Raw genomic sequence first — 18,762 nt, 5'->3', positions numbered from 1 at the left:
TTGCTCAAGAGAAGATGGGTGAGTCGGATGGGAAACATTCTCTTAGTGGCAGAAGTTGTTTCCCTGAATGGACTATACTACGTATATAAAAGTTTTTTTCCTACTAAGAACGGAATTAACACGTGAAGGATGTCGGGTACCATAAGGGCACAGATGTTCTGGCACATAACCTTAAAAGAACTAGAAGGAAGCGTCAGAAGCGCCAGCCTGGCGCAATGCGCCAGAAGTACCATCCAAGATATTTTCTCGTTTTAGCGAGTTATTAACCTAAGAGTCCAGTAGTGGTTGGTTTGGTGTTTGCTTCTCACCTCGGTGGTCGCGGGTTCGATTCTCGGCCATTCCATTGAGGAGTGAGAGATGTGGATTTCTGGTGATAGAAGTTCACTCTCGACGTGGTTCGGAAGTCACGTAAAAACACCATACAAACAAACAAACAAACCAGTAGCCTCTCGGAGGCTCGGTAACGGCAAGATTCGTTCCTGATTTCGTTACCCATTTAATCGGAAAGGGGTCGCTTACAAGGAATGATGAAATGATTCATTTTAATCACTTAAGCCAATTCCACAACTCTCTCATATCGCAAAGAGCATCGAGAATCTCTTTTTTCGCCCCTGTTCGCGTTAACAAAAGAGAACCTATTTGGGAACAGACACGGAACGTAACGATCCTTAAAGGTTCGATGCAAGATTTTGCATGTCCGTGAGAACCTTCTCGATCGAAGATAATAACTGTTAACGTATGTCTAACATTTATTGAAAAGAGTTTTGAGAACCTGCGGAAAGTCTTCTTCATAGATCTCTTCGCAAGGTAGAAGACGAACAGGCTTCCTATAGACTGCTTCCTTTCCTCGAACCAAGAGAGGTAGCAATATACGACATCTTTAATTTAAAGAAGGGGAATAAACTTTAGTCTTTTTTCCCCTAGTTATAAATTCTTAACAGATATTAAGATAAATGGGCGTCAAAGGAAGAGAGGATGAATGCCTCATTTTGGCCTTAGAGAGGTTGGATTCACAGAAGTCACGTTCTTCTCACAGCATGTTTCGTAAGGCTTTTCCAAGAGTATCTGGATATTCTATCAGAATCTATTATAAATAGACCTGAAAAACCTCTCCACTCTGAGTCTTTCCACGTGCAGACTGACCAGAAGTGGACATGAATGAGAGGATTTTTCAAGGTAAATGACAATAGTCATGGCTAAGACATAGAATTGCTGCAGATCGTGCTAGATGGAATGAGGAAACTGTCCTCTTCCGATACCTCTGTGAACCACATAGCGAGGTTCTTTCTTCACTTTCAGAGGGAAGAATCACCTAGGTATATATCTGCTATCAAAGAACGCAGTAAAAGGTTATACTCTGTCTCTACAAGGGGAATTAGAGATAACAGAAGATTAAGATCTTCGGGATCTTATACGATACCGCAATACGACAAAGAGTAGGATATCATGTACTTCGAATGGGATCTTTTTTGTGGCCACAGATTCCGTGTTCCGACAAAATGGAACTGCTCCTCATCAAACTTCTTTGAGAAAGTTTATGAAGGAATTCTTTGTTTCTCTTAGCCCTAAACGACCAAGAAGACAAGTGAATTTTTTGTGCATTGGAATCTCGCATCAGATTCAATGGAGACTCGGCAATGGGTTCTTGCCAGCATAGTATGTCTGGCAAAAGAACTAAAACCCTCTATTCCTGACGCAACGCTTTCAGATAGAAGTTTCGTTGCCCAGGCAGGGTACTTACTTTTTCATCTACAGAAGAAGAGATGGTTTAAACGTTTGCCTACAGAGTCTTCGGGGTGCGATGAGGGCTCGAAATGCTTCCCAGAAGGTATTCAGAAGGATACAATAAGAGCTAGAAATCAGGGTTCCGCCCAATTTCAGCTCGGAGTCTCCTTCGACTTCCAGACTCCTTCCCTTCCTTCGGGCAAGGATAGGGAAGATTCTGCAACGAGGAACCTCATCAACATGTAAGAAGGTATCTCGTTAGCAAAGGAAGTATTCACGAAGGATCCTCCTCGGAGGAAGACTCTTCTCTCTCGTATTGTTAGATATCCTGTCGTCTACTGGATGTAGCTGACTACAATCACCTCCCCTTGCCAGGGGCCAAAAGATCAAAGGGGAAGAATTTCTTCCTCCCTTCTCCAGTCTCCTGATAGACTATGTGGTTGTTCAGGACTCTCGGACAATGTAGCGCCAGCCAGGCGCCAAATGCCAATACAGGCGAAAAACGCCAGAGGCGGACAGTTCCAAGGAACTCTGTCATGGTTGGATACTGAGAAGGAGCGGGCCTCCAGCCTGGCGCATTGCGCCAGAGGCGAACATATCGGACAGATATAAGAGTGTCCGATGTGGACATCGCCAGACAGCCTAGAGACTCTTCCAAGCTCGAAGCTCCAGCAAGTGTGGAGGAGCCAAGCCAGGCGCCATCCAGGTGCCAGGCTCCTTCAAGGCTAGGCTCCAGTCAGGATTGAGGATCCATCCAGGCGCAAGGCTCCTTCCAGTAAAGAGAAACCTAAAGCTCTGTCATGTAAGAGGGCTAGTCCCCATTGATATGATACAGGTAAGGCTCTGCCATGTAAGTGGGTCAGCCCCCATTGGCACGATCCGAGAAGGCTCTGTCGTGTAAGCGGGCTAGCCCCCATTGACATGATCCAGAAGGGTTTTTCAGTCATAGGTCCCTACCTCGCTGAAACTCTTGAGGCATGCAGACTCATAGACAGTAATCATGAAGTCTTCTGCCAAGCTCCAGGCGCAAGGCGCCAGCCAGACGCAAGGCTCCAGCCAGGCGCCAGGCGCTAGCCAGGAGGGAGGAGCCAATCAGGCGCCAGCCAGGCGCGAGGCGCCATCCAGGCGCGAGGCTCCAGCCAGGCTCTAGGCGCCATTCAGGCGCAAGGCTCCAGCCAGGCGCGAGGCGCTAGACAGGCGCTAGGTGCCTGCCAGGCACGAAGCGCTAGCCAGGCTCCAGGCTTCACCCAGAAGAGATCTATATCAAAGAATGCCCTGGCCTTCTTTGAGACAATGTGATCTCCTAAGCACTTGACAAGTGCATTGATGATTCCTTCAAACAGCTGAGAATTAAAAGCGCATGAAGTGCGAGCTTTTCTGAATTCTTGTTCTTTCCTTAACAGTATGTCATAAGGACATATTAGCTGTCACATACGGGAGATGCAACTCTGTGTTGACTTCCCATATCCGAAGGATGTCAAGATAACCTACGAGAGATCCTTCTCTCTTGGTTGATACGTGTCTGCGGATACATTGCTGGGATAGGGAGCCGATACTGATCCTTAACTAGTGAGTTAAATTTTATTTAACGTGTTTTTTCTTTGGGTTGTTTGAAAGGAGTTTGGGGATAACTCTTTTCAACTTAAGCACTAACCCTCGGGTTAGGATCAGGTGATCGGGATCGGTGTTGTGCTCCTTAATTATGCCACTAGGCATAGGCATATTGTCATGTAAGAGGCTCTGTCGAGTAAATGGATAAGACCCCATCGACAGACCCACAAGAACTCTTAGCCATAGGTCACATCCTCGCTGAGGCTCTTGAGGCGAAGCAGATTCCTAGGCATTAGCCATGGAATCTTCCGCCTGAACAAGTAGGAACCAAGGTTTTATTTATTTTTTTTTATTACCTACAACGTATGTTGTTTACCTGTCCATTCAGTAAATAGTTGTCTCTTACCCACCACCAAGGGTGTCAATCAGCTAAGTATATATCTGCCGGGGAAGTTGCATGTACAAAAATGATATTGTTAGAATACAATAAAGTTTTGTACATACTTACCCGGCAGATATATACGATGAATGGCCCACCCAGCCTCCCCTCAGGAGACAGGTGGAAGAGAAAATCTGGTTCTAGAACGGGAATGGTTCCTATTCCTGCCACCCAGTGGCAGGGGGGGTAGATCACCTGACCTACCTGCAGCGTGTGCCGCGAAATTCGAATTTCTGTCGGACGTCAGAGACATAAGCTAAGTATATATCTGCCGGGTAAGTATGTACAAAACTTTATTGTATTCTAACAATATCATTTTCAAGCATTTTATTAAATCATAATTTTTATTTGTGTAATAAATTTGAATTTATTGACCAACACTCCCATAATGCAGCCTTTTCATAATTAATATACTATTTGCATGATTATCCTAAATAAAACTTGTTTGGTCAGTAACTACGATTGAAGGACCACCTAGAAGAATGCCTTGGTTTCTTGGTAACTGGAGAAACTCTCTCTCTCTCTCTCTCTCTCTCTCTCTCTCTCCATTGTGGAAGAGTTTAAAAGAAAGCTAGACAAAATCATAAGGGCACTGTGAATGAACAGTAAAACCTGTTCCTAGAGATAAGTGAGCACAGTCCCTTCTCGGATTGACTAACAAGTCTTTGAGACATCTTAATCCTTGTAACTCCTTGATATTTATACAATTGGTGTAGAATGATAGGGCAGATTTGGAGGTTATTCAATGAAACTGGTCATGGGGGAAGGGGAACACTACTGCAGAATGAAAACTTAATTTTTCTTCTCACCAAAATTTTCCAAAAATGGATCCTCTTTACCTAATGTAGAGTACTAACTTAATATTAACTAAACCTAATCTCTTGATATTACAGTAGTCTGAGACCTTTCAACAGAAGTATATCTAACTTAAACTTAACTTACCCTTACCACCTAAACTTAATTCCTGACCGTAAATCTATAGTGTTTCCTTCCTAACTAAAAGAGAACCGTAACCTAATTAAAGAACCCCAATCTAAATTTATAATCCTCCCATCTTGGTAAATGGATATAGAAGAGGGTAAGCCTTTTTAGTTAAAATAAGTAAGTTCGTTCACGATTTAGGATAGTTATTGTTCCTCCGCTTGCCAAGTACTGTTACTGAAATAAACTTTTCATTTATATTTTTTTTTCTATGTATACAGTTCTGTATTTATACTGTACTAAACTAAAATGCTTTTAACTAACTATTTTAACTTCATCATGCACATAAGGTCATTACATGGTATTGTCTGGATGGGTAGGAAGTACTGTTGCCAACAGTTTTACCTATCTGCTGCCTGACTGGTAGCTACAGTACAATGCTTTGTATGTTTTTAAGAAAGAAAGATAGGACAAAGGTAAATTTATAAAGATAAAAGCCAAGGTACTGAACAATACTTGCGTTTACGCTGTATAAGACGAGAGAGAGAAAGATCGCCAGTTTGTCTGTGCAGCTTAATTCTATGAACATTTTTTGTCATTGTGATATTTCGGCAATTTTGAAGGAAGAAGAAATATGACTCCAAAAATGCAAAATAATTAATATTTGAAGGTTATTTTGATGGAAAATGCAATAAGAATGCAGTTAACATAGTTTAGTTTTTAATGCACCCAAAGCATTAAAACTAAGGTTTTCTTAGTATTTTTGACGATGTTCCGGCTTATAACGTGTCTCAAGAATGGAACCCGCGTCATAACCTGGGGACTGCCTGTAATTTATACATATTTTTTGACAACTGTACCAAATTTCAATTAAAAATAACAAATAATAAGCTCCACAGAAATTCTGGAAAAAGCTGGCCCAAGTAACCTATGTGTATAGAGGTAAATATTAAGTTACCATTCTGACCTTTGAAACAATTTGTTTCGTCTCCCCAATAATATTTTTTTATTAAAGTTAAGATTTTCATTGGTTATTCCCTATCAGAAATTTGAACTCTTTTTACATATTTCATGTCTAGTTTTTTATTTCGTATTTTTGGCGTACGTAGCTGTATTTTTTGAGTTTATGATTTCGAACTCATTTTGATTAGAATATTGAATAGTATGGATATTTATCTATTTGCACAAAAAAAAAAGAAAAAAAAAATATTAAACACTAAGCTAGCAGCAGGTCCTCAAAGTTAATGGAAAATGTTTGGCTCTTATCTGGGCGGAAAAAATTGCATTTCTGGCAATACATCAACTTTGGCTGGGACATTGTAAAATCTTCATGGCTACTTATCAGGAGAGAATTGTCAGATTAGAGTTCCAAAGAAAACCGAGTATAGCAAGCATCCGTAAGAGAGTATGATTTTGAAGAAATCTTAGAACTTGGACAAGTTACTAAGCCACGAACAGACAAAGGTTGGTTGTTCCCTCCATCCAAGTGTCTGAAGAAACAAGGGAGAACGTATTAGTTCAGGATTATTTCAGACCTAATATTGGAGACGACCGTTACCTCTCCAATTGACCAAATCCGAGGAAATCATGCACTTGGAGCTATTGAGATTTAGAACCTTGAAGAGAAGCTCACGACACAAAACAAATCCCAGTTCTGAATGAGGGAGAGCACTGAAGGAGGCGTAGAGGACGTTCCAACTCCTAAGGTAGTGGAAGACAGTTCGCACTTCTCTTGAAATGCAGAGATGATCGAAACTGTGTCGACATGAGAACTAGCCATGACGTCACACAGCAGACTACTCTTACAAAAGAGAAAATATTGTATGTAACAGCAGATTAATCATATGCAAACAGAATTGTAATTAACAAGCTTATTTCATATGACAAATAGGAGAACCAAGGTGAACAATGTTGGATGATGAACCATCACAGGGAGATGAGACGCCACAGAAGCAGACTAAGCCACCCGGAGTTGTCTCGTTAAGATTGGTACCCCTACATGACGACTTAAACTTCACCAGCCACCATGTAGAAGGGCCTCTGAGGCTTGAAAGGAACACACTGCCGTCAGGACTGACTGGGTTCCAAAGTATCGTCGCAGCACCAACGAACATGCCAAAAATGAGTGAATAGGCAACTCTGGCAGAGTGGAACACGCCGCCTGCTGATGTCAAGGCAAGAACCAGGGCTGATAACTGTAGAGCCTGAATATAAACAAATAGTATGCCTTCCCCCCAGGAAGAGAAAAAACCTCCCATCCTGAAAGGGACTCCCCCCCCCAGAATAGCTAGAATCCACGAATACTTGGAACCCCCTCCAGAAACACTTAAAACTGCCTATTTTGTTAGTGATAACTGAAGAAAACCCCATTACAAATTTTTTTTTTTTTTTTTTTTTCCCCACAAAAGTGCTTTTTTTCTCACAAAAGTGCATTTAATCATGAAATTTATATAAAAATACAGCTGTGTGTGGATATTTCTCATAGAAAAATACCGCAAATTTCACGCAGATAATGGCTAGATATGGTCCACAGAGAAATCTGCGAATGTTGACAACGCGAATACGGGAGGTCCACTGTAATTCCATTTTTTATATATTTCGTAGCACTTACTTTATATCTTGAGTTTAAGATGACTTTTAAATTCTAAAATTCACATGACTTTTAAATTCTAAAATTCACATGACTTTTAAATTCTAAAATTCACATAAGAATACTGTACATAGAATATTATTGGATACATTGAAGTAAAGCATAACTAAAGATGCATGGAAAAGATGCATATTTGTTTTGTTTGCATTTTATGTTTTGATACTAATATTGTGAGTAGTATTACATACGCTAATTTTATATCTCGTTTATGATGCAACCCCTTAAAATTAGCTTCAAAATTAAGTCTTCAAAAGTCACACGATACATGAGTATATACATTAACCCTCTTACGCTGAAGGGGTATAATAAAAATATTTTTGTCAAAATTAAGAGTTCATTTTTGGCTCCTTTTTTTGTCATTGCCCTAAGTTTAGTATGCAACCATCAGAAATGAAAAAAAATATCATTATCATATATAAATAATGCGATATATGATAGCGCGAAAACAAAATTTCATATATAATTGTATTCAAATCGCGCTGTCAGCAAAACAGTTAAGCTAACGAGTTAATTTTTTTCCGTTGTATTGTACAATAAATTGCGATCATTTTGGTATATAACACATTGTAAAACTATCAAAGCAACACAGATAAAATATTATCACAAAATGATGCATGAATTCGTTACCTGCGGACGTAAAAAAATGTTTTTTTTTTCAAAAATTCACCATAAATCTAAATGTTGTTCTAGAGACTTCCAATTTGTTTCAAAATGAAGATAAATGATTGAATATTACTATACTGTAAGAGTTTTGGCTTACAATTGCAGTTTTTGACCATTTCAAACGAGTTGAAGTTGACCGAATGTCGAATGTTTTAATATTTTTTTTATGTGCAAATATTTCAAAAAGTAGAAAAGCTACAACCTTCAATTATTTTTCGTTGTATTCTACATGAAATTGCACACATTTTCATATATAAAACTATGAAACGCCTAATATGAAACAGAGCAAATATAACGATAATGCTTTGTACGTATTTCGGAGATTTGCGGCGGAGAATCCGCGCCCGTAGGGAATCAAAGTTTTTTTTTTTTAAATTCACCATAAATCTAAATATTGTGCTAGAGACTTCGAATTTGTTTCAAAATGAAGATAAATGTCTGAATATTACTAGACTGTAAGAGTTTTAGCTTACAATTGCGTTTTTTTAACTATTTTGGTAGTCAAAGTTGACCGAACGTGGTTTTTTTTCTATTTATCGTGATTCATATGCAAATATTTCGAAAATGAGAAAAGCTTCAACCTTCAGTAATTTTTCGTTGTATTCTACAGGAAATTGTGCACATTTTCATATATAAAACTTATATGACGGCTAATTTAAAATGGTGTAAACATTACGACAATTGCACGAAAAAATTTCTGATTTTTTGGGGAAGAGTTACCGCGCGGACGTAAGGAAATTTTTTTTTTTTTTTTTCATAAATTCACCATAAATCAAAATATTGTGCTAGAGACTTCCAATTTGTTGCAAAATGAAGGTAAATGATTGAATATTACTAGAATATAAGAATTTTAGCTTACATTTGTGTTTTTCAACCATTTCGGTAGAGTCAAAGTTGACCGACGGTTGAAATTTTTGCACTTATCGTTATTTATATGAAAATATTTCAAAACTGATAAAAGCTACAACCATGGGTTTTTTGAGTTGTATTGAGCATGAAATTGCGCACATTTTCATATATAAAACTTTATGTAACGGCAAATTTAAAATGGTGCAAACATTACGACAATCGCACAAAAAAATTTATCAGAAGAGTTACCGCGCGGACGTAAGGAAAAAGTTTTTTTCATAAATTCACCATAAATCTAAATATTGGGTTAGAGACTTCCAATTTGTTGCAAAATGAAGGTAAATGATGGAATATTACTAGAATATAAGAGTTTTAGCTTACAATTGCATTTTTCGACCATTTTGGTAGAGTCAAAGTTGACCGAAGGTTGAAATTTTGGCACTTATCATTATTTATATGAAAATATTTCAAAACTGATAAAAGCTACAATCATGAGTATTTTTTGTTGTATTCTACATGAAATTGCACACATTTTCATATATAATACTCCATGTAACGGCTAATTTAAAATGGTGCAAAAATTATGTCAGTGACAAAATAATTTCCGAGATGTGTCACTGATACTTTTTAGTGTGATCAGAAAGAAATTCGCACTTGCGCGCCTGCGTATCAATTGTAAACAAAACAACGCCTTGATGCGTAAGCTCCCAGCATCCCCCAAGGCGCGTGATTCAAAAGTTTTCGACTGGTAGGCCTATAAGTATTTTTCCACGAATTTTTAAAAAAACTTTTTTATGTCGGATGTTTAATACGTCCAATCGGCACCCGGGAGACAATTTATGTCGACGTTTAATACGTCCAATCCGCATAAGAGGGTTAACTAAAAGCTAGCCTATGTACAAATTGTTTTGTATTTTACCAGGCGTCTTATAATACAGATATGAGATAAATTCGTGAAAATTTGTCATAATTTTTGTTTTTGCCTTTTCTTATCTAAAGGTTTTCTTGTACACGGAAATATACAGTATACAGTATTATGGAGAAAAATTATATTTTATAGGTTGTGATGTTTTTCATTGTGACCTTACAACTACAGCTTTATAAGTTGATAATTTATTCTTACAGAAAAGAACCATTTTTTATATGAAGGTTTTGTCAATGAGTTTACCCAAGTAAATATCTTTGAAATAACTTCATTGGGCCTTGAAGTAAAATACTCTTCATAAGAGTGAATAGGACATTCATTGTTTAACAAAAATTTAACAAAAACTTTGCAATCATTGTTTAACAAAAATTTTAACAAAAATTGATTACAGGTTTATTCACGTGAAGTGAAGGTGTAACAGTAATATAAAACCCAAAGAATACCTCAACAAAGATACTCCTGCATTAGTTTAGCTCAACCAAGATGCTGTGAAGTGAATTATGCTTGGTATAGAAGTTCATATTGATGTGAAATGGTCTCTTCCTTGGGCAGACAAATCTCTCTATCGAGGCAAAACACATGCTAAATGTTCAAGTTAGTGTTAGAAAGGAGCTGTGTGGCTTGTTGGGTTAGTTACCCATGAATAAAGGAAGCCACATTTGCAAGGATAGACAGGCAAATATATGCCCCATTTGTTTCAGCATTTACGGCACATACGACTGTTTTCAGGACTTATGTGTATCCAAGTAAAAACTAAAAGTCGTAAAGGTGCCAGTGTAATAATATTGTATTGTTATAGTTGGTTGTACTCATATACAAGTGTACAAGAAAAGCCTACTGTATTCTAAACCAGAAATCTTGGTATGTATATTAATGTGTAGTTATGTTTGCTCCCACAATGGCACCCATTTGAATATACAAAACTTCAGTAAAGCAAAATTCTAGCTTTATTTTCATTGAAGGTAAGAAAGTTACTCAAGTGTTTGTGGCATTTACTTGTACTTTTTGTGTGTGTGTATGTGAGTTAGAAGTGATTTTACTTTTTGTGTGTGTGTGTGTGTTAGAAGTGATATGGTTCTTGTTTTTGAAACGTGAAAGTAAAAGCATTGATGCAGCCCTCCATTTCATAACTGTAATTGCTTTTTTCTGTCTTAGGTTTTTTTTTTTTTCGGTACTGATTTTTTTTTTTTTTTTTTTTTTTTTTTTTTTTTTTTTTTTTTGGAAAAATATAATATCTACTTGTTAATTGCCTTTAATCGAGGTGTTCTATTGTCATGTAATTTTTTTTTTTCCAGAACTGGGATGATGAGCCTCTGCCAAATGTTTTCAGTCAGTCTGATACCTCAGGATCCCAAAATAAGAGTAACTGGAATTCAACAAATGACACCAGTTTTACCCCTAGTGCTACTCCAATGAAACATGACAAGAAGGGGCTGAATAAAAAACCAGATGTACCGTCTTATGGACAGAATCGTGTTGTGAGGTAATTCCATTGAACTTCCATATTACTTTTCCCCTCTCAATTGTAAATTTCCTTTCAAAAGAATATCCTACATTTGCCATTTAAAAACACTTCTTATTGCCATCAGTAATGTTATGTATTTTTAACTTTTCTCCAACTAGAGGTTATAGTAGATCTGACATAGAATCTCCTCCACGTTCCCGGTCTCGATCACCGCCTTATCGACGTGGAAAGCGCGACAACAGGCGAGAACAGTCTTCATCAGAGGAAATGGATGAATCTGCTGATGGTTTTATAAAATTAGACACCAAAAAGAGAAGTCGAAGTCCTGTATCCATGAAAGATAAAGGATTTGCAAAGAAGATTAAAAAACCTAAGTAAGTTTAAAAAATATATACAATTGTAATACCTTTGTGCAGTCTTTTTTTTTTTTTTTTTTTAAGCAAATTGTAATCATATGCTTTGGTGCATTATCTGGTTAGAATATAAATGGTAACTGATTTTTTGAAATTTGAACTGTTACGTTATAAAATTCATATACTACATTCATATACTACATTACCTATACTTAATATTTTAGGGCTGATCCTGACTGCCACTTTTACTCGGAACATGGCCTCATGCACCTTGATGCTGATCTACGTACCACTGAGCGTTTAGAGAAACGGGCAGCTCGTTTCAGTGCTGTGGGTGCTCCAAAGAAGCCACAGGCAGCTGAAAGAGGAGGCAAATTTTCTGCTGGAAGAGGCCGTGGCCGAGGGAGGGGCCGAGGAAGGGGCTTGGAATTGCAACAGGATGATAGTGTTCAGCAAAGATCAGAAGGGTTTGGTGGTCCAAAGAGTTCATTTGGTGGACCCAGGAATTCTTTAGGTGGTGCTAAGAATGCTTTTGGCACAAAGAAGAAAAAGCAGTTACATATTGCAGATGCTGTCAGTGCTGCTTTCACTCTTGATGGTGATGATATTGATTGGACATCCATTCATATAGTTGGAACATCAACTGCACTTGAGAAAGAATATCTGCGTCTAACTTCGGTAGGAAACTGTGTTTTCTTTCTTTTGTTGGTTGAGAAGAAATTATTTTTCTGTAACTTCTTTATACAGGTATCCAAGCACCACAGTTTGCTTAATTTGCATATGTTATCCTTGTTGATTCTCTATAGTTTAGTATATAATTGACTTTTAAACAGATTTTTCATTAACTAGTTTTTCATCTTATCTTTTCTTATGTTGTTATTAAAAGATTTTCACATATATTTTGTTTCAAGGCTCCAGATCCAGACACCGTAAGAACTGTAGATACCTTGAAGAAGTCTTTAGAGCACATCAAACGCCAATGGGTCCGAAACCAGGATTATTTCTATGCTTGTAATCAGTTGAAGTCCTTACGACAGGATCTAACAGTTCAAGGGATTAGAGATGCATTTACTGTACAGGTAAGATATCACCAAAAACAATTATGTACTTCTAAAGTATGTACTGTATGACATTGTAAGAGGAAATGAATATTATCAAGAATATTGTGAAATGATAACATTAGGGTAGTGTAAATTTTAGTCTTCCTTTCTTTGAATCTTTTGGTTCTAGTATCATTCAGTGTTGTTCATTTTGAAGCCATTAATCAATAAATAGCCTTATTTTTGGCCACTAGTTGCAGAAATGTTATATACTGAAATAAATAGACCCCACTCTGCTTGCCCAAACCACTTCCTCAATATTGGCCAATGTACAAGTCTTTATTGCAGCTCCATTACATTCAGAAACACTCCCAGATGTGTGATTTGTTTGTCCCATTTATTTTCATCCATTCTTTTTTTAATTATACTCTCAATCTTGATACTGAAAGTGTTTTGACCTGAAGTTATGAGGGCTTTTAATTAAAAGTTTTCTTCCTTCACGCCTATATTGCCCCTTGCCAGCTAATGTTGCTGTGAATATATTTTTTATATATGTATAAGTAACTTGCCTAGTAATTACATAGCTATTAGTTTCACTCATTCAGCAGTTTAAGATTTTGAAATAAGCAGGTTGCATTACACTCAAGATGTCTGACTCCATTGCATCTAGTTTTTGGTATTCAACTCATATGACTAAAGGATCCTGACTTGCATACAAAGTGTGTTGCATGCAAGGGGGCAAACTTGCTCTGTTGATTCAAGATGTCAAAAGTGTGCTGATTGGGATGTTAGAAAATGAAAGACTAGACTTTCACTTAAAGAAATTGGCCAGGGGCAAGAAAAGGAGGAAGGCAGTCGTTAGAACTGTAAAACTTTTGGCTAATAGTGACACCTTTAACTTTTCCCATCCCCTCCTTTACCAAGCTCCATAGTCTCCAATTGTACTGCTCCTTGGTGCCAGATCCTCTAGCATGGGCAACAGAGGCCATGTTGCAGGATTGAACAGACAAAGCACGTTATGCTTTATCCTCAGTATGATCAGACAGGTACTGGACAAATTCTGGACTCGCACAAATATCTCAATGATCTTGATAGCACCCTTTTGGCCAGCAAGAGTGGTTCCCAGACCAACTGGAACTATTGTCAAATTTTCTGAGGTTACTTCCACAAAAACAACAGCTTCACAAACAACTGGATTTCAGGCAGTCCCTTTAAGACCTGTATTCTCTCACTGACAGGTTACAGAGTCAGGAGATTGCTCAGAAAAGGACTTTTCAAAAGTAGCTTCAGGTACTATTGCCAAGTGTAAGGGACAATTCTTAGATAAAGCTTATCAATCAAAGTGGATTATCTTCAGAGCATGGTGCAGAAGTAGTAATTCTCCTCTACTTAGACCTTTATAATAGATGTAGCTGACTTTCTGCTGTATCTCAGAACAAATAGAAATCTTTCCACTTCTAATATTAAAGGCTACAGAACCATGTTAAGCTCTGTATTCCATCAAAGAGGAACAGATTTGTCCATGAACCAGGATTTGTTAGACCTCATCAAATCTTTGGATACTGACAATCATGAGGAGACTCCTTTAGTATCTTAGCACTTAGATACTGTTCTCAAATGGTTACCTAGTTCCCATTTCGAACCCATGCAGTCGATCTCCCTGAAGAGACCTGCTAGGAAGACACTATTCTTAGTAGCCTTAGCAACCGCAAAAAGTCAGTGAGATTCGTGCTCTGGATAGAAAAATTGGACTCTCCCACAGAAATGCAGTATGTTCTTTTTCCCTAGGGCTATTGGCAAAGAACAAGGCTCTGTCTAAACCCTGACCTTGCTCATTTACAATTACAAGCTTAACTGAAATGCTGTGTCCAGATGAAAAAGAAAAAAACTCTGCCCTGTAAGGGCTCTTAAGCAGTACCTACATAGAACAAAGGGAATACATGGGACCTTGAACAATCTTTGGTGTTCAGTGCAAAATCCTTCATGTCCTCTGTCAAAAAATGCATTAAAATTTTTTCTCTGACCTTATATTGGAATCACAATATAAGGAAAAGAGTTTTTTCCCTTATGCAAAATCAAAGCGCATGAAATAAGAGCAGTATCCATTCATTAGTGTTCAAAAGAAACTTATCACTGACTTGTATCTTACAATAGGCCTCCTGCAGCTTACTGCTTCCAAAACTGTAATCAAGTAACAGCAGTTAATAGTACTAGCTCTTTCCCAAAAAGAGCTAGATACATAATGAACATACATAATATGGATCCAATTTTTCACCCACCAATGGAATTGCCACCACCATGGATTTTAAATCGAGTAAAGATATGTACCTCCCTGTCTTACCTACTCAAAAAGCAAATGACAAGTACGGAAATGTACCGCCAACATGCTTTGGAGCACATTAGAAGAAAAGGCGACAAATTTATGGTATATACAGACGGCTCCAAAAATAATGTTGGAGTAGGAGCATCTGCATATTCGAAAAATATGTTAATTAAAAAAAAGCCTACCTTCAATATCATCAGTATTTACTGCTGAAGTCACAGCCATACAGATGGCTCTAGATATGATATCTGAGGCAAAAGCAAGTGTCTCTGTTATTTTCAGTGACTCACGTAGCGCTATAGATGCAATAAGACAGTATAAACCAGGAAACCAAATAGTACAGGAAATTCAAATAAAAATTCATCAACTCCTCCAATCAGGAATATCAATGGAAATATGTTGGATCCCAGCACACATGGGAATAAAAGGAAATGAATATGCAGACTCTGCTGCCAAATTAGCCTGCACTATCCCTCCAACAATTTCATATGCCCCAGTGTCAGACTGGGTAAAATCTGTTAAAACATTGATTTACCAGGATTGGAAAGAAGAATGGGCCTCGGTGCCAACAACAAATAAACTTAAAAACATAAAAACTGAAGTCTATGCAGGGAGGACATCCTCACAGGAGGAAAGATCAAAAGAGGTGATCCTAGCAAGGCTACGTATAGGACACACAAGATTCTCACATGGTCACTTGATGTCAACACCACATGCTGACCCAGTGAAATGTAACAGATGTCAAACACCCATGACAGTACAGCATTTGCTTGTTGAGTGCCCAAATTGGACCCAGCAAAGATCTATTTATCTGCGGAGTTCGGAAATGAAAAATATTCTTGCTGAAAGCAGGGATTTTTCAATTAATAAAATCATAAATTTTTTTAAATAAGACGGGTTTCTCAAATAAAGTCCCCCCCCTTTCTTGCTTTTTTCTTCTTCTTATTCTTCTTCTTCTTCTTCTTCTCTTAGTCTTCTTCTTACAGGATTGATCCCTGAGAACCAGCCCGAGAAGAGTCTACTTGAGACTCGGAGGTCTGGAAAAACTAACCCCTATTAATAATAATAATACAATAGGCCTATTGGAGGTTTTGGGGGAGGAAACGTAGGAAACATTCCTTCATATCATCTCTTCGCCTTGCATAAGGTGGTGTGTTCTAAGGGAATGAGAGTACTATTTATATTGAGTACCTTCCAGTCTTTTTAATAGTTGGGTAACCATTCTTTTAATGATTCATTTGGTGGTATTGATGACTTTATTCTGGTGTATTTTTTGGTACTGGTGGTTGGGCAGAGGCATCTTTTATCCTTTGTTAGCTATAGGAATTAATACATCACTGGAAAGGCACCCACTAAAGTAGTAGGTGCATCAAGGCCATACCTCCCCGCCTCTACATGATAGAATGAGTGCCAACCAAAAGTAGTATTTACCTGCACAGCTCTCTTATCAGGTGAGAAGACAACAAACATTATATCATGTTAGCAAATTTTTTCAATTCTCAAAGTCATTATTACAATTAATAATGTTTTGGAGTAGATATGTCCATTGTCCCACCTCCTAGCAATGTGGGAATCAGCTATGTGCAAATTACTGGGTAAGTTACTTATATAAAAATTATATTTTACAATAAAGGTTTTGAATATACTTACCCAGTAATTACATGACCAGAACCCACCCTCCTCCCCTCTCAGTGGACGTAGGGCCTAAAAACAAAAAGAAGCTCTTTGCTAAGTTGTACCTCGTTTTCCCCTGAAAGTGGGCAGGGCAAGTCATCTACCCCAAAACATTTTAGCTCGACCTGCGAATTTCAAAATTTTATTTGCTGAACGAATTAAACTAATAGCCAAGTAATTGCTGGGTAAGTGTAGATATATAACCTTTTATTATTATAAAAATATAATTTTTTATTACTCTTAAATTGGTGTTTCTTGTTTGATGGTTAATGATGATTTTCATTTTATTGGTTGTTAACGAATTTATCATTAGTCATGTTCTGTAGGAAAATTTCAGAATTGGCAGTTTTCATTATTGCTCAGTTTTTCTTTTGCCTGAATCACAATCACATGGTTGTCATTCTGAGAAGTTTCTTTTCTCAATTATTTTCTGCAGTAACTATTCATTTTCAAGGTCTAGTTTAAAATTTTTGTACTTGTTTTTACTGTAGTGCTAATGTTTGTACATGTTTATAGAGTTTCTGCCAATTCCCCGTTACCCATGGTATGGTTATCCTCCTATACTATTCATTATGTCATTGTATGATAGTGTGGAGGGGTACATGGGCTTTCATGCAGCTCCTTTATATCCTTGCTTGATTGGGACCCATGTTATGGTGCCCATGTTGTCAAGAATGATAATGACATCTACAAGACTTCTCTATTTTGTGTTGATTGTTGGTCAAGTTCTTCGAATTCCTAAGTGATCTTTAACGCAGTTTTAAGTAGAATATACGGAATCAGGTGTCAGTGTAGTTAGAAATTGTACCAAATGGGAAATTAGATAAGTTCTGTATGTAGATGGGAAAATGATAGAGTGGATATTTAGATGGCTTGGAAATCTTCACACAACCCCAGTGAGAGTAGTATGTTTGGTGTCAACTGGACTCTAGATACCAGAAGAGTTGGAGTATCCTGACATACTTTGATTGACAATGAGAGGTGGGGCAGGGAGGTTGGAGGCAGTGGTTGGAGATTTAAGATGTGGATAGCAGAATTTTATGAGGCTGTTAGTGTCACACAGCGTTGGAGAAAGGGATAATGGTGATCAACATTGATGTGGTCTGGAGATGCATCTTCAGATTTTTTTACTTTTGGAGATATATCTTAGTCTCCCTCTCCAGTACTATTAACAAGAGTAGATTTTAGTGCACTAAAGTTTCTTGTGTTTTTATGCTACTTCTGACATAACAGGGTAGCTCTCACTCCCCCAACACATATCGATTGCTCGAGGTACCTCTACTCCGTGGCAAGATATACCAATTTGTTTATTTTTTTTTTTATGCATCCTGCATATGATGGATGGGTTTATGATAATGAAGTCATTTAATTTATAATCACCCTAGGCTTACTATCACCATATACCTAGCCAGTTTCCAAATTTCAGCTTAGTAATACCTTTGTTACAATGATTTGCAGACCTTGTATCCCCATGTAACACTTTCAATGTCGCAAAGACACCTTTTATGTATTCATAAGATTGAAACTTATTGGTTGTTATTATACTTGCTGCAGCCTTTATCTTTATATTCCCACATAGCTTTGTCCGTAACTTAAATGAATAACAAAGAGCTTAGTGCTGATCCAAAATATTTTGATACAAATGATTTGTTAATGATTCTTAGTTAAATTTTTTTAATATGATATATATGTATTCTTTTTTTATTTCAAACAAAGAACTAAAAATCAGTTGCCATTTAATGACCCTTTTTTGGTAGGTATACGAAACCCATTCACGAATTGCATTAGAGAAGGGCGATCATGAAGAATTCAATCAGTGTCAAAGTCAACTGAAACAGCTCTACGCAGAGGTTGGAGGGGATAATGCTTTCGAGTTCATCGCTTACAGATTATTATATTATATCTTTACGAAAAATACCCTAGGTAAGTTTCTGTTTTTGAGTTAAGTAGCTCCTCAACTTGAACAAATTTTCGGGGTCTGGCCTACTGAGAAGTAACAAGATTTATTGCATACAGCCTATGCTGTTATTCTTACTATCCATCAATAAGAAACATAAGAAAATTCAGTAGGGTTGTCATTTTGAGATATGACTAACCCTAACAGGGTTGGGTATTGGGTATATGTGATTGACCCACAAGTTTATTATGGAAAGAGCCAGTGCCTGTGTGTACTCACTGGGATAG

General features: G+C 37.5%; 1 protein-coding gene across 2 annotated transcripts in view; it reads left to right on the top strand.

Moving 5' to 3' along the window:
• The window catches only part of LOC135222618 (leukocyte receptor cluster member 8 homolog), a 93,296-nt gene that overhangs the window by 43,993 nt on the left and 30,541 nt on the right, over positions 1 to 18,762 (top strand). For both annotated transcript variants that reach the window (XM_064260723.1, XM_064260724.1), the window contains 5 exons: positions 11,019 to 11,206; positions 11,347 to 11,562; positions 11,766 to 12,219; positions 12,453 to 12,620; positions 18,336 to 18,501. In XM_064260723.1, the coding sequence (XP_064116793.1) occupies positions 11,019 to 11,206; positions 11,347 to 11,562; positions 11,766 to 12,219; positions 12,453 to 12,620; positions 18,336 to 18,501 (1,192 nt within the window). The remainder of the gene's footprint in view (positions 1 to 11,018; positions 11,207 to 11,346; positions 11,563 to 11,765; positions 12,220 to 12,452; positions 12,621 to 18,335; positions 18,502 to 18,762) is intronic.

The sequence above is a fragment of the Macrobrachium nipponense genome, chromosome 8, assembly GCF_015104395.2.
Source record: "Macrobrachium nipponense isolate FS-2020 chromosome 8, ASM1510439v2, whole genome shotgun sequence".
NCBI lineage: Eukaryota > Metazoa > Arthropoda > Malacostraca > Decapoda > Palaemonidae > Macrobrachium > Macrobrachium nipponense.
The sequence above is the reverse complement of the archived record's forward strand: the minus strand, read 5'-3'. Positions and strand labels throughout refer to the sequence as shown.